This window comes from Micrasema longulum, unplaced genomic scaffold, assembly GCF_059751315.1.
Source record: "Micrasema longulum isolate JH-2025_06_02 unplaced genomic scaffold, ASM5975131v1 h1tg000008l, whole genome shotgun sequence".
Classification (NCBI taxonomy): domain Eukaryota; kingdom Metazoa; phylum Arthropoda; class Insecta; order Trichoptera; family Brachycentridae; genus Micrasema; species Micrasema longulum.
Genome location: NW_028277216.1, coordinates 551353 through 566385, shown reverse-complemented (window position 1 = coordinate 566385; position 15033 = coordinate 551353). Strand labels below are relative to the sequence as shown.

General features: G+C 40.8%; 1 protein-coding gene across 1 annotated transcript; it reads right to left on the bottom strand.

Moving 5' to 3' along the window:
• Positions 1 to 1765: 1765 nt before the first annotated feature.
• Positions 1766 to 12157, bottom strand: PTP-ER (Protein tyrosine phosphatase-ERK/Enhancer of Ras1). Its single transcript, XM_088231822.1, has 3 exons — positions 11685 to 12157; positions 5406 to 8899; positions 1766 to 3361 (listed from the first exon to the last, which is right to left on the bottom strand). Exons 2-3 carry the CDS (start codon positions 8877 to 8879, stop codon positions 1958 to 1960), a joined length of 4878 nt encoding a protein of 1625 aa, XP_088087948.1. The 5' UTR covers positions 8880 to 8899; positions 11685 to 12157; the 3' UTR covers positions 1766 to 1957.
• Between the last annotated feature and the right edge of the window lie 2876 nt (positions 12158 to 15033).

Below are 15033 nucleotides of genomic sequence, written 5' to 3'. Positions count from 1 at the left end.
TTCTGCAAATTTAGAAATGCCGTTTTTGTGATTGATATTTTTTTCAGAAGGTGATTATTACAGTTATTTATATGAAAGCGTCTGGCTGTTTTTAGCAGAACATAGAATTGACCTTACTGCGCTCGATAACACCAATACCTCATTTTTTCAAAACTGTGCACTGGCTGTTTTCTGCATAACTACGTTCAATTCACCGCTGTAATTGGGCCTTCTAGCTTGTCATCGTGAAAAAAAAAAAATGGTGAATGTTACAGTGTGTAAAGTGGTAACTTAGGCGGGCAAATTCAAAATTTTATTTTCGTATTTTTAAGGTTAAGTACCTAGATAAAATTATTTATGTACTTGTAGTTGACTTTGGTGACGATTTAAATGAGATTTTTTTTTTGCGATAATCAGAGATTGCGAAATCGATTTTTAAACTCAAACGCTATTTAGCGGGACATATAAGCTAATCAGGATTTACAAGGAGATGGTAAAATACCCCATTGGAAATGGAATTTTAGTTAAATACGTCGTTTAAGTGGTATTAGAGAAATCTGAAAAGTATTGTTTAAAGGAGATTACAATGATTGAATTGCATTTTATATAGAGATTACACATTCATTAACTGATTGCTATAATCAATATTCAATTATGTTTTTTCAATAAAAAGAAAATAGTGGAATGCAACAGAAATACAGTACAAAAATTATGTTAAAGATATTTGAAAAAAAAGAGATACATCACTGAACAAATATTTTCAAAAAATAATTAAATACGCAGCTGAACAAAATTATTTTAGCATGTGAACTTTTTCAACAATGTTTGAATATGTCCAAATGCTTGCAGACTGGCTGGATTTCCTCCCTTGGGAGTTATTCATATTTAAATTTATTGCAACAGAGAGGGAAAACATTATTGAGAAGGGAATATTGAAGTCTAGGCATTAACAGGGCTCATGACCTGTCGTTGGCTGGTTTAAGTGGCCACTTTACACACTGTGTAACATTCACCATTCTGCCTATGTTCATCATCCACATCCACATTTCCTCAACTCTTTGGTCTGTTGACTTTTGTGAAGTAAAGCAGCTGAAACCTTTATCGTGCGGGTGAGATTCATCCGGCTGAACCAAATCACCTACTAGGCAACGCCTGAAAACAATTTTCCAATTTTTATACTTCTTCTTTTACCGGGTAGTTAATTCAACAATGTTGAGTATGTCCAAATGCTTGCAGACTGGCTGGATTTCCTCCCTAGGGAGTTATTAAAGTGGCCACTTAAACCAGCCAGTGACAGGTCATAAGTCCAGTAAATGCCAAGACTTTTATATTACCTTCTATAAAATATTCTCACCTCTGTTGTAATAAATTATTTTTTTTAGTTAATCGCTGATTGCGCTCCCAGATTTCTGTAAAAACCCTAAATAAGGAAATCGAGTGGAAATAAGTCGCCTCGTCGTGCAGTGGTTATAATTAACACCTAATGGTGCATAGGCTACTGCATTGTTACACCGATCGCAGAGTATCTCGAGATTTGTTACATGAAAGTAAGATGATCAGTCTTACTCTTCATATCAACCATGCTGGTGATCGAACACGAGACCGCTTGCGCGGTAGGCCAACGCGCTGACCATTACACCGCGAGGCCGACGAAACTGCGTTCAGTCAACGAAAACGGTTATGATGTATCCCAGTTTTTTACGCAAATAATTACGTATGATAAAATGATTTTACTATGCTTTAGTTCAATAGTAAAAAATGTATGTGGAATTATTAAAATAATCAATTGGTGATCGCTTGATTATACAATATCGAACAGAGTTTATATTTACGTACTAGTCCGGTCACAAGTATCTTTACATACATTCAAACATCAATAAAATAAAAACATCTCGAAATATTTACAAATTATCTAAGTTAATAAATACAGTCTTTATAAAAAAAAAAACACTCACAGACCCTAAATTAAGTAACGGATTCATTTGTCCATGTCGGGCAAGCCGAGCTCTTCGTAAAGGCATAAAACTTTATGTATGAGTTCGTACTGCTCCGAGTTCTGCACCATTCCGCCGCGGTTAAGTCTCAAGTTGCAGACGATGCCTAAAATGTCGACGCGCTGGTCCGTCTTCATCTGCCGAATGCCGTTCAAAATGGCGATGAGGCACCCCGTCCTCCCGATGCCCGCCGAGCAGTGGACGACCACGGGCGGCATCTCGGACAGGTCGCTCTCGCTCCAGTCCGACGGCCTCGCTCCCGCCTCCGAGTCGACCCGCTTCGAGCCCGTCAGCGGGTCGGTCGGCCCCGGGCCGGTCTGCGGGTCCGTCGCCCTCGCGCCGATCTCCGAGTCTTTCGGTCTCAGGCCGGCCTCCGAGTCCATTTTGCCCGTGGACTCGCGTCGGATTTGTAAGTCTTTCTGCTTGGGTAGGTCGAGCCGACTCGCGAGGGAATTCTTCCGCGCGACGGGTTTGACGTCGTCGACGCTCGCCTTGGCCACCTCGTCGAAAAAAGCTTTTGCGACCTGAAACGACGACAGTCGCCTTTCGCGCTGGATCTCTTCGCGGGGACATTGGTTCGAATATTGCGAGAAATCGAAATAGGTCAACGATTTGTCTATCCTATGCGTGTTGCTCGTTTCGAAGCTTTTCGCCTTCGTCAAATCTGAACGTGACCTTTCCCTTTTATCTTCGAAAGTCAGCGAGCGATTCGTCATGACGTCCAGACTCAGATCCAGCAAGGCGGTGACGTCCTTAGGGCACTTGTGATCGGCCCAATTGTCGAACCAGTAATGATAAACGACGATAGATTCTACATTTTCCACGGAATTCGGTTCGTCGACGATAATCTCGACTCGTTCCTTCGAAAAGGCATCGCCTTTGGAAGATTTTTTTAACTTTTCGAATCTATTGTTGTATTCGACGATGAGTTTTCTAATAGTGTATCCGGTTTTGAACAGAATACCCACGTTTGTGATTTTAAAGGTGTTCGATTCTGGGTCATCAGATTTTTGGTCGGGAAAAAACTTCTCACCACTGCACGCGGAGCTGAAGCTCGAGCCGGGGAGTTGTCGGAACGTCAGCTGCTCGTTGAGTTCGGTCGGGAAGTACCGCTCGCACTTCTGTCTGCCGTTCTCCTTGAGATTGGTCAGCATGACGATCTTCTGCACCTCCGGCTGGCCCTGCGAGGCTCGGCCCCGGGGCGCCACGCCCGCGGGCGCTCCGCCCTTCGCCTGGGGGGAGCCGAAGTGGCGCTCCTCGTTGGTCTTGGTGCAGCCGTCGCGGTAGAAGTGCGAGCTGTTCTGGTAGACCATCAGCCAGAAGTCGTAGGTGGTGTTCTGCAGGGGTCCCTGCGTCGCAATGTAGCAGTTCTTAGTGAACTCGTGGCCCTGAAACATTGTTACAATTTATTTCTACAAATAAACATATATTCACTCCTAAAATACCGTGTTCAAAAACAACCCATTCACTTGCCATTATACCGAAAACAGATGCTGCTTCTCCATTTATTTTTGCATAAACAATATTGTATCGATTTTGAAAATGATCTTAACCAACCATTATTACATTTAAAACATTGTTTCCAATTTGTGTTGCGAACTATTCCACTTGCGCCTTCAATATCGGTCCATCGATGGAAAATTCTGCGTTTCTTTGGATACAAAACCATTGGAGCAATGCTTCATCGACATTAGTACTTTATAATTTTTTTTTGTGTCTGTGATATTCTTTTCAAATGCAGACAAGTAAACATCCTTATTTTTCCACAATGTTCACACTGTGGATGAAGATAGAGAAAACTTTGTACACACTTCCACATTTTTCGCGGCACGTTTGATTTCTCGAATAATTGCCACTTTTTCACGAATTGAGAGACACTTCCTCTTGTTAGTAGCCATGTTTATAATTCAGGGGTTAGGTTCTAACGGATCTGGTCTAGAACTCATTTGATATCACCCACTTGTAATGTTTTTTGTGTATTGATGAAATAAGCGTACAACGTTAAAAAATCTTAAAAAACCCAGTAAAAACAAGCATGTCATACATAAACCACAAAAGCAGCTGTAAATTGTAACAATGTGCCGAACCGGCACTTACTAAGTTCACAAAGCTTGGATTTTTTAAAAACCATGTGTGTTCATTTTTTAATATTGTCGGAGAAAAATCTAATTAGGTACTTAGACACTTATATAGCTATCATAAACATAATCCGATCCCAACGCCTGGCGGTATTTATCCTTTACGTTAGCCGACCGTTTGTATTTTATTACTTGGGTTCTTATTACGAGAATGATGTTATTAACAATTGAAGATTTTTTGTGTAATTTTTGACAGTATTTTTGTTCGGTATGTCCGAGAAGCAGCTCGTTACAACAGTGAATAATTGTATGGAGAAAACCATGAACTAAAATGCCAACTAATGTTTCTTCGTTACATCCGACCTAGATGGACCTTATATGCATTTTCAAAATACTTAATGCTTTAAGTGATGTCCCATCTCTGTTGCAATCAATTTCTTTACATGCTCCCAACGGTGTAACCAGAAGTCAAAATCTGCTATTTATAAAATCTTCTTAGAGCAACTTTGGTTTTTATGGCCCAATGTCCAGAATGTGTAGATTAGTCAATTCATCACACGACTTGGAATTTTTTGGGATAGATCTTCCGGATTTTCGTAGATCTCTTCGCGACTAAACAGTGTGGGATGGAGTTGGATTGGCATGGTTTAGCTCGTTTTTATGAATATATTGTATACAATTATTGTTTTGCCCTTGTTTGTCTTTGCTAAATAGTTTTATGTTCTTTTTGTTCAGTTTCTTGCATTTATGTTTCTTCATGTAACTGTTGTAATTGGCTTAGGCCGTATATATAATAAATAAATAAATAAATAAATCCGAGATCTCGCTATTTCCATGATCGTTATAACCGAGTTTGACTGTATGCTAATATGTCTTCTTGCCCATACTGATCATCGTGGTTTCAGATGTGACAGGGTTTAAAGAACACCCTGTATAAGGATGGATACTGTGGGGAAATCTTTTCATACATAACTTTTAAAATAAAATTTTTGAAAAATATGTTTCATCAAAAACATGACACATTTGGCCTCGACTATTGTGACGAAGTTTTATTTAAATTGAAGGGGTCACAAAGTTTAAAATTTAAATGCAATGAACCATTATTGCGGGAATTGAAAATTATAAATTAAAAAATATTTTTTATGCTTTCTATCCTCATGTTTTAAACTATTTTGTTCTACAGGGCAGTCTATGTATTAATATGTCAATACTTAGGGACGCGGTGAGGTCGGGAGCTTATTTGCAGCACTGATCTCCATCATTAGGACAATAATAAAATCAGTCGACGTTTCAATGTTCACAGTTCTCTACTCTCTTTCGACAGATCTTACGGTAATTATAAAACATATTTTACCTTAATGTAATTGGCGTTAATATATCCCTCGTCCGTCTCCCCAGCTTCCGGTCTAAGTATAACTCTGGAATGTTCATTAGGCAGTATAGTCTTGTAGCGGTTTTTCGGGTTGGATCCGAAAACCATCGGCTTCTCTTGGAAGTTGGTCGGCAGGTCCCAGAACTCCTGGTGCAGACTTCGCAGCAGCTTCTTCTGGAAGTCGGGGCACGGCAGCGCGGGCTCCGGAAGCAGACGCTGCGGGTTGTACTCCCCCTCGTTGGAAGAATCGTCCGGGACGTTCCCGAGCATCAGATGCGAGAGCTGAAGGGACAAAACGTCCGTGGGCGATTTCTTCCCGAGAAGAGGGCACTCGCCCTTCGCGTATCCGACTTGAAATATGCAATTCAAGTCCTTCAGCTGCTGTCTCGTCAGCGAGTTCGAAGCGTTCTGCAAGTGCTGAATGTTCGCGAGGTACATTTTGAAGTCTTCGGACGTGGAGTGCGGGCTGAGCGGCTTCGTCGTGATGTTTTTGACCAGCACGGGCCCCTGCAAGCCGGCATTTTCCAAGTGGTGCCGGTCGCCGAACGCGTAGATCATCTCGTTCTCCTGGTCGCCGCAAATGTACGTCAGGTTCTGCGCCACGGAAGCCTCCGGCTGCTCCGCGTACGCGTCGGCGGCGTAGGAATTAGACCAGAGATTGTCGTGGGACCCGAACGAGTAAACGCTGTCCGTGTGTTTGTGGTAGACGGACTTGTAAGATTTAGGAAAGAGGTTTTCGGTGCTAAGTGATTTTCTGTGGTTTTCTCTCTGTTGAGAGCAATGCGGGACTTCTGTTTCGTTGTAGCGATCGTAGTTAGGAAGGTTCTTTTGTATGACGGTTTCGTCTATTTCTATATTTCTCATCACGTCTCCTCCGCACCCCTGGAGGTTATAGCTGGAGCTGTTCAGATTCAGCGTTAGCGAGGTGTTGGAACTTCGCCTTTCCAACAAGCCCTTTTTCTGTTCGTTGTTGATGCTCTGGTTGCTGTTGTACTGGCTCAGCGAGCAGCCGGAATTTTCCAGATTATAATTTGAAACGCTCAGGACTCTGTTCGGATCGAACTGCGTGCTGGGATTGTTGATGTTGAGAGAGAGCGAGGTGTTGGAGCTTCTCCGTTCCAGGAGCCCCTTTTTCTTGGCTACTTTAGCGTCGCACTGAATATTCAGAGAGCTGTTGCTCGTGCACCGATTCAAGTTGGAGTTGGACGTCCCTTGCAAGTTCAACGTGAGGCTCGTATTGGAGCCCCTCCTCTGGAGGAGGCACTTCTTCCCGTGCGGTGGGTTCTCCGTGTTAGCGAGATTGTAGTGCGATCCTTGGAGGTTGAAGTTTGATCCCGTATACGCCCTCCCGTGCGGGGGCACGCAGTCTAAATTCAGAGTCAGAGAAGTGTTGGAATTCCGTCTCTCGAGAATGTTTTTCTTCTGGCGGTTGTCCGTGTTGAGGCTGAAATTCGAAGCGCTGTTTTTGATGTTGGTGAGGTTGTGACTGGACGCGCCGAAGCTGGCCAGGGACAAGTTGGATCCTTGCAGACTCAGCGTGGAGAACTTCAGGCTGGATCCCGTGCCGTCCAGATTGATCGTCAGACTCTGGTTGGAGCCCCGCCTCTGCAGGAGCGTTTTTTTGGAACATTTTTCGTCGGCGGGTTGAATATCGAAGTCGTTGGATGTCACTCCTTCGGGGAGAGTCTTGAGGTTCGTGCTGGAGACGCTCAGATTCTGCTTGAAGCCGGAGAGATTGGATCCTAGGAGACTGCCGTCGCTCGGTTTGTGCGGGAGACTCAGTCTGGAGTCGGCGTACTCCCGTTGGACGGGTACGTCCGGGCCCTGTTCGGATAGGTCCACCATGTTCTCGTCGAAGGATCCCATTCTCCGACTGAAGCTGGAAGAGTTCCCTCTCCCGAGCGGAAGCCTCGAGGCCTGGAACAACATGAGAGTGCCGTGGTTCTCCCTGAGGAAGATTCCGCTGTCCACGTAGCTAGCGGGGCACTTGGCGTTCATCAGCAGCTTCCTCTGCTGATTCTCGCACGTCCGCGGCGCTATCTCATTCAGATTCCCCCCGTAATTGCACACATTGTAATGGCTTCCCTTGACGAGTTTCCCGCTTTTCTGACTCTTGGCTCTCTTGAGCTGTCTCTTGGGAGTGTTTGGCACGGAAATAGAATTCTGGGGAACTTGCAACGTATTGGCCTGGGGCAGAGATAAATTCAACGTCTCGGAAGAATCCAAAGATGTGGCTTTCATTTTTAGAGTGGGCGTTTTAGGAGTCAGGCGTTTCTCTCCGGAATCCAAACAGTCGTATTCCATCAGTTCTTTTTCTAATTCGGAGTCTCGTTTGTTAATATCGATAGTTAGGTTTCTAATGTTCTTGTTTCTGGATGTTTTCTCGTCTTCCATACTAAACGCGTCAAACTCTTTCGGCGAAAACCTCGGCTGCATTTCGCTGAAGGCGATCGCGGAAGAATTATCCCTGAGGAATTTGGTCGGTGACACAATATCGGGGGAGGCTCTCGCATCTTCCGTTTGGACGACGCTCGCGAGTGCCCGATGAGCGGCGGTGTCATTTCCGTTTTTGCATTCCTCGGTCTTATCGTCGAATTTGAAATAACGAGCTTTGGACATCGTGGGGGGTGTCGAGCGCAGATCGAACGAGGAACCATCCTGCGATTGTTCACTTTCTCGGGGGTCGTAGAGGTTTTCGTGTCGGAGATGCTTGATGATGGGAATTCCGAGGTTCTGTTCTATGAACTTGGCGTTATCGGAATCCAGAGAGATGGACTTGAGCCTCTGGCGCCTGTAGTTGGCGGAGCCGGGAACGGCGAGGCTGTCTTGCATCTCCTCCACAGGCGAGGCGGTGAGCGGGTCTGCGCCCTCTGCGTTCTCATCAGTCTTATTGTCGTTGACTTCCCGGGGAGCCTGTTCGACGGAGACTCCGACGAGTTCGACATTATTGAGTAGCCGGTCTTGGCTCTCCGCCACGAACACGCAATCCGCCTCGTCCTTCGTGAGCGTCCGGTCGGGGTCGTCGGACGTGGGCAGCTCGTCGAACCTGAAGCATTCCCCGCTGGCGGCGCCGAAGTAGGGACTCTTGACGCTCTTGTAGCTGGAGGTGCTGGCCAGGCGCGGCGAGTGCTGCCGGTCGGAGGAGAAGGACCGCGGGGAGGCGTTGCGGCTGCGGCAGTCGGCGAAGAACTGCGGCGACCTGGCGTCGGGCGTCGCGAAGAACTTGGGCGAGCGCTGGTCGGGGGTGCCGAAGAACTTGGGGGACTTGGAGTCAGGCGTGGCGAAGAACTTGGGCGAGTAGGAGAAGCGGGGGCTGGGGTTGTTCTCCTTGCCGGAGTTCTGCATGTCTGCGGGGGCTATGCGCAGGGAGGTGGGGCCGAGGCGGCGAGACAGGACGGGCTGGCGCTCCGCGGGGCCCTCGTCCTGCTCCAGGCTGGGGGAGCGCGAGGCCAGCATGGGGGCCGTCCATCTTACATCTGCAACCAAACAGCGCACTATTTTAATCCTAATTAAAGTAAAACTCATGGAAGAGTGATTCTATTACTACCACCATCATGCCATTTCTCCGTAGGAGTAAGCAGAGAGGATGGATTGCCACACATTGTATAACCTGACACACATTTATACATGCCCTTCGATTCTGTCAGCTTAATTTATATTTATCTGATCATGCCACGTCTTTTTTCGGACATTAACATTCATTTTTGCCATATATGCAAAGCTAGGAACCTAGATATTAGCATACATAAAAAGTATTAAAAACAACGATTTTCTGACATAAAAAGACCAATTAAGTTTTCATAAATTATGCAAGAGATTTAAACATTAAATGTGACAAAAAAAATAAATAAATAAGAAACTCAAGTGAGAAAAGAATAATTGTTAAAATTTGAACATGAATACAAGAAACTGAGAAAGGGCAATACAATAATGGTATATGGCAATCATTTTATGCATTCCAATTTCTATTTTCGTGTTTTTAAGGTTAAGTACCCACGTAAAATTAATTAAAAATGTTTTTTTTAAATTCAATAAAAAAAACACTAATATTTGATTGAAAAAATAAGTAAATGTGAATAATCCCCAATTATGACAGTTTTTACAATTTTTCTTCTGCAGTTTTTCATTTCCATTTTCCTTAATTTAACACTTTTTTGTTGCTCTCTCGAAAAACGTAAAACAGGTACTAACAAGGGTCGCCGATGCTTGTTGTGTTCAGGAGACCCCCTACTACCAATTGGTGTTGCCAACTTTTTAAAAAAAAATACTCACAGCAGGAGAGCCAAACAGTACTCTTGCTTTCTGGATATGCCTTGTATATGACGTATATAAAGCTCTTTATTGCTCACTAGTTCGACCCCATCTAGAATACGCTTCTCCTATTTGGTCTCCATTCTACAGGACTCATATTGACCATATCGAGTCTGTCCAACACCGTTTTCTAAGAAAAGTGGCATGGTTGCTCGGATTACAAAGGGGTAATTATTCCTATTTCGAAATAGAGCAATCTCTTCATCTGTCTTCGTTGGAGAGACGTAGAATTGAGATGGACCTTATATGCATTTTCCAAATACTTAATGCCATAAGTAATGTCCCATCTTTGTTGCGATCAATTTCTTTTCATGTTCCCAACCGTGTCACCAGAAGTCAAAATTTGCTATTTATAAAATCTTCTAAGAGCAACTATGGTTTTTATGCCCCAATGTCCAGAATGTGTAAATTAGTCAATTCATCACACGACTTGGAATTTTTTGGGATAGATCTTCCGGCTTTTCGTAGATCTCTTCGCGACTAAACAGTGTGAGATGAAGTTGGATTGGCATGGTTTAGCTCAAAGTTTTTGATCTTTCGTTTTTTTAATATATAAATAAATATACGACTACTCACTGAACGATGAAATATTATCATCTGTGTCTAGTATACGAGATTTAGATATTATTTTTGACACTAAACTTTCTTTTACAGTTCATATTGAACATGTTATCAATAAATCCTTAAAACTCCTTGGATTTATTAACAGAAGCACAACTGATTAAAAAAATATCAACACCTTTAAAACTCTCTTCTGTTCCCTAGTTTGCCCGCACCTAGAGTATTCCTCTTATATCTGGTCTCCATATTATGATGTTCACATCAAAAAATTTAATCAGTTCAACATCGATTTTTAAGAAAGATAAGCTGGAGGTTGGGCTCCATCCAATCCAGAGACCAATATACGTATAATGAGTTAGAAAATACCTTAAATATATCTTCTCTTCAAGACCGTCGAAATTAATCCGATCATCTAGGCCTATTTAAAATTCTCAACTCACTATTTGATGCGTCTGAACTACTGAGCTTAATTAAATAAAATTAAAACTTACTCTATACCGATAACCATAGAACTAACTATGATTTTCATTCCACTATGCCCAGAATTTTTAGGCCTGCCAACAAACATACCAGTCTTGATTTCTTCGAAAACAAGTTGTCTTCTTTCAAACGATCACTAAATCAAATTCAATTATAAACACCTCTCTCCCGCTTCCACTTCCACCAAGTCTACTATATACCTTCGTGTCTTTCTACTTTCTTTTATAATAATTTTCTATGTATAAATTATGTCCTTAAAAATGCCCATTGGGCGTATATATAAATAAATTATTGTTTCATGTTAACAGTCATCTATTTAAATTTTTGTAAATAAATTATGTGTAAAAAATATGTATGTTTTTAGTTCTTAATAATGTTAATATTAGTTTTTAAATTCATATAATTTCTTTAACTTTTTTCTTTGTAAAGGAAAAATAAGAAACCTGCTGACAAGCCGGTTCCACAGTTTAGAGGGTTTCATTATTTTTCCTTTTATATTTTCTGTTCATGTTTACCTTCTTCAATAAAATAAATACAAAAGGGTGAAGCCAAAACAGAGTTTACGTTTTCTTTTGAATCATCTATAAGGCGTCTCATCAGACGGTGACTATTTGTATGCAAATAGAGCATGTGCGAATTGCATTTCAGTAATAGTGATATGGCTAAATTGAGAGATGATTCATTTTCTTCGGCCGAGAACGGAAAATAAACAAAAACGGTGCGTTTTTGTGTTATTAGAGAAAAACTATCGTCCGTCAAAATATTAAGATGTCGTTCGTTTTATAACTTGACGTTTGACGCATATAAAAAAAAACAATAGACGATCGCGAATTCGAACGATTCAAAACGCAAAAATCGCGCGAATCGCGAGTGGAACGGGTAGGTCCGCAAAACACAAACAGTATTTACCTTGTAAATTGGTCAAATGTCTCACATTTTACAACGAATTATCCCTTCACAACACACGTTAAGATTTCAGTTCAGCGCGAAACCGAAGCATGGACGGCGATATTTCGAGCTCGTGCGCCGCGGTTCTTCGCACGATCGGCGTCCACTTCACCGCGAGGCGTTTTCGCACGGAAATACGAGCATGACGCCAAAAACCATTGCATTTTATTCCACTCTCGACGATCCGCACTCCGTCGCCTTCCAGGGACCGCTCGGAACAGTCGGAGCCATTCACAACTCTGGAGATTGCGCAGAAAGGGCCGCAAATGGGGCAGTAGGGCAAACCGTCCCTGGCGAAAATATAAACATAGCTTTATAAAACAAACATGACAAAAACAACGCTTGAATCTCGGATATTTCGCGTAAAATGCGCGTCGAAAATCGCGACGCGCCGATCGACAAGCCCGTCACCGATTTTTGCACTTTTGACAGATAATAAACAAAACAAAAAGTTGCCATTTTGACCTGACCACGGCGAGATTCAAAAAATGGCGGAATATTTTTTACACCTGTAGAAAATGCGTCATTTCAAAATGAAAAATAGCGGCTTTTGTTCCCAAAATGCGAAATCTGAATTGATTTTAAATTATTTGACTCATTTTCTTTTTTAATATTTCTGTTGCATCACAACAGACCATGAGACCCAATCACAGTTGTGAATTACGGCGCAGAACACCCAGGCCTTAGAAAAATCACATTTAATGTTTTTGTTCTCACCGGGAATCAAATCCGGAACCTTCCGCCCGTGCGCGCATCAAGCGTCTTAACCGCCACACCATGGTATATTGAAAAAATAGTATATTAATAGTTCTTTAAATATTAACACTGGCAAAATAATCGATAAAGTTTTTGTTGAAAAACTTATGTTTATTTTTTTATTCCCTCTTTTCAGAAAATAATTATGGTGAGGGTATTATTATATTATTCCGTGCGACGTCGGATAATTTTTTTGCAAAGGTATAAAATATGCACATTATGAATTACCTAAAAACAAGACGTTTCACAACCTATGGGACAAACGGCACGTATTACGATACCGCGCCATACTTTTACGCTATTTTTGTTGAAAGCGCACTCGGCGTGCATGACTTGCAACGCTAACTGCGAGCCGTTTTGAATGTGCTCGCTTTTAAACCCAAAAATTTAAATACTTTTTTTTCACATTTTTGTTTATTTTTTTACTGTTTTATTTGTTCCAACTCGACACAGGACCATGGTCTTAATTAAATGATTAATAAACTATTAAACTGAGTCAAAACCATTTTTTTTAAATGTTATATATCGTATTGTAAGCGCTAAGATTTTTTGAAGTTTTGTACTTCTGAAATAACTCAGCGTGTGACATCATAGGTTCTCTTCCGCTTATTCTCGATCAATTCAGCCCATTGGTCCATCCACGGCGAGCAAACTGGAAATCTTCCATAACTCTCTTATCATAGGTTGATTCATATTTATTAATTTATTTATTCAGATTTTTTTCCATTAAAAACAATGATTAATAATAAAAATGATGTGACCTCAATATACTTTTTTTTAAATAATTCTACATTTGAGAATAAACAAAGAAGACTAACTTAATAAACAGAGATAATTAACAAAATGTTCAGACAGTTTTAAACACCACGTATTTATCAACAATATTTTGCTATAATATAAACAGCTCCCCAGGGAGTTGAATCCAGTCCTTGTCTAAAAAAAATTGGACAAACTCAAAATATTGTTGATAAATCCACCTGGTCCATGAAGAAGTATAGAAATTGAAAAAATAACATTTTCAGGCGTTGCCTAGTATGTAGGTGAAATAATTCAATTAGATGAATCTCATCCGCATAAATAAAGGTTTCAGCTCTTAACTTCACAAACATCAACAGATGAAATAATTGAAGGAATATAGATGTTCAAATATGGGCAGAATTGTGAATGTTACACAGTGTGTAAAGTGGCCACTTAAACCAGCCATTGACAGGTCATAAGCCCCGTAGATGCCTAGACTTCTATATTACCTTCTCTTAAATGTTCTTCATCTCTGTTGTAATATGTTACTACGTATTTATGTTTATAATTAATTTATGTACATCTATATTATTTATATTACAAAATACTTAATGAAAGGATAAAAAAATAACATAGGCTGTACATTTGTGGAGCAGTTCATTCAATATTGGTTTGGGCGAATGAGACAATCCATTTTACTTCTACCTAGCTCCACTATCCATTTTTTTATAGCCTTTTTGAACATTTTTTCGTTACTAATTGTTTTAATAGTGGGAGTATGTTATGGATTTTAATTGAATAATACTCAAAATCCCTTTGTCAGAAAGTGGTATTAGTTTGTATTTGTGTTGAGGATCTAGTGATTATATTATTTGTATATGAACCGGTGACGTCGTTTAAAGTAATTTGTTTTTATTAAAATGTTTTTTACTATTTGCTTGTACATTTTCAGGAAACTTTTCCGTACAATTTAATGCTCCAATTTTTACCGCGCACAAGAAAACATTTAGTGTATCCATTTTCCCATAGGGCTGAAATCCCAAATAAATATATACTTTTCACGCTATTCCCGATTTGTGAAAACATAATTATTCCCTCTTAATTTTTTTGTAGATTCAAGCAATTTACAATACGAATCCCCGAGAATCGCTCAGAGATATGTTTAAAAAATCAATATATCGACAGTCAGATGTCAATATATCTATGAAAATTTCATGTACGTTCATAAAAATATTGTTGATTTGAAAAGAAGCAGAGATTTCCATAGGTTCGACACTAGAAATAAAGATATGCTAGTTTGCCCACCACTAGACTGCAAAAAAATAATAATTCTTTTCGACAATATTTTGAGTTTGTCCAAACATTTTCAGGCGTTGCCTATTATGTAGGTGAAATAATTCAATTAATTGAATCTCACCTGCATAAATTAAGGTTTCAGCTCTTTAACTTCACAAACATCAACAGATGAAAGAATTGAAGGAGTATGGATGTTCAAATATAGGCAGAATGGTGAATGTTACACAGTGTGTAAAGTGGCCACTTAAACCAGCCATTGACAGGTCATAAGCCCTGTAGATGCCTGGACTTCTATATTACCTTCTCTTAAATGTTCTTCATCTCTGTTGTAATATGTTAATATAAAAAGCTCCCCAGGGAGTTGAATCCAGTCCTTGTCTACAAAAATTTGGACAAACTCAAAATATTGTTGATAAATTACCTGGTCCATGAAGAAGTATAGAAATTAAAAAATGAAATTTTCAGGCGTTGCCTAGTATGTAGGTGAAATAATTCAATTAGTTGAATCTCACCTGCATAA

Coding starts and splice junctions, on each gene's coding strand:
- PTP-ER (XM_088231822.1), bottom strand. CDS start 8,879: ATGCTGGCCTCGCGCTCCCCCAGCCTGGAGCAGGACGAGGGCCCCGCG. Junction 3,362..5,405: donor TTAACGCCAATTACATTAAG/GTAAAATATGTT, acceptor ACAATGTTTCAG/GGCCACGAGTTCACTAAGAA.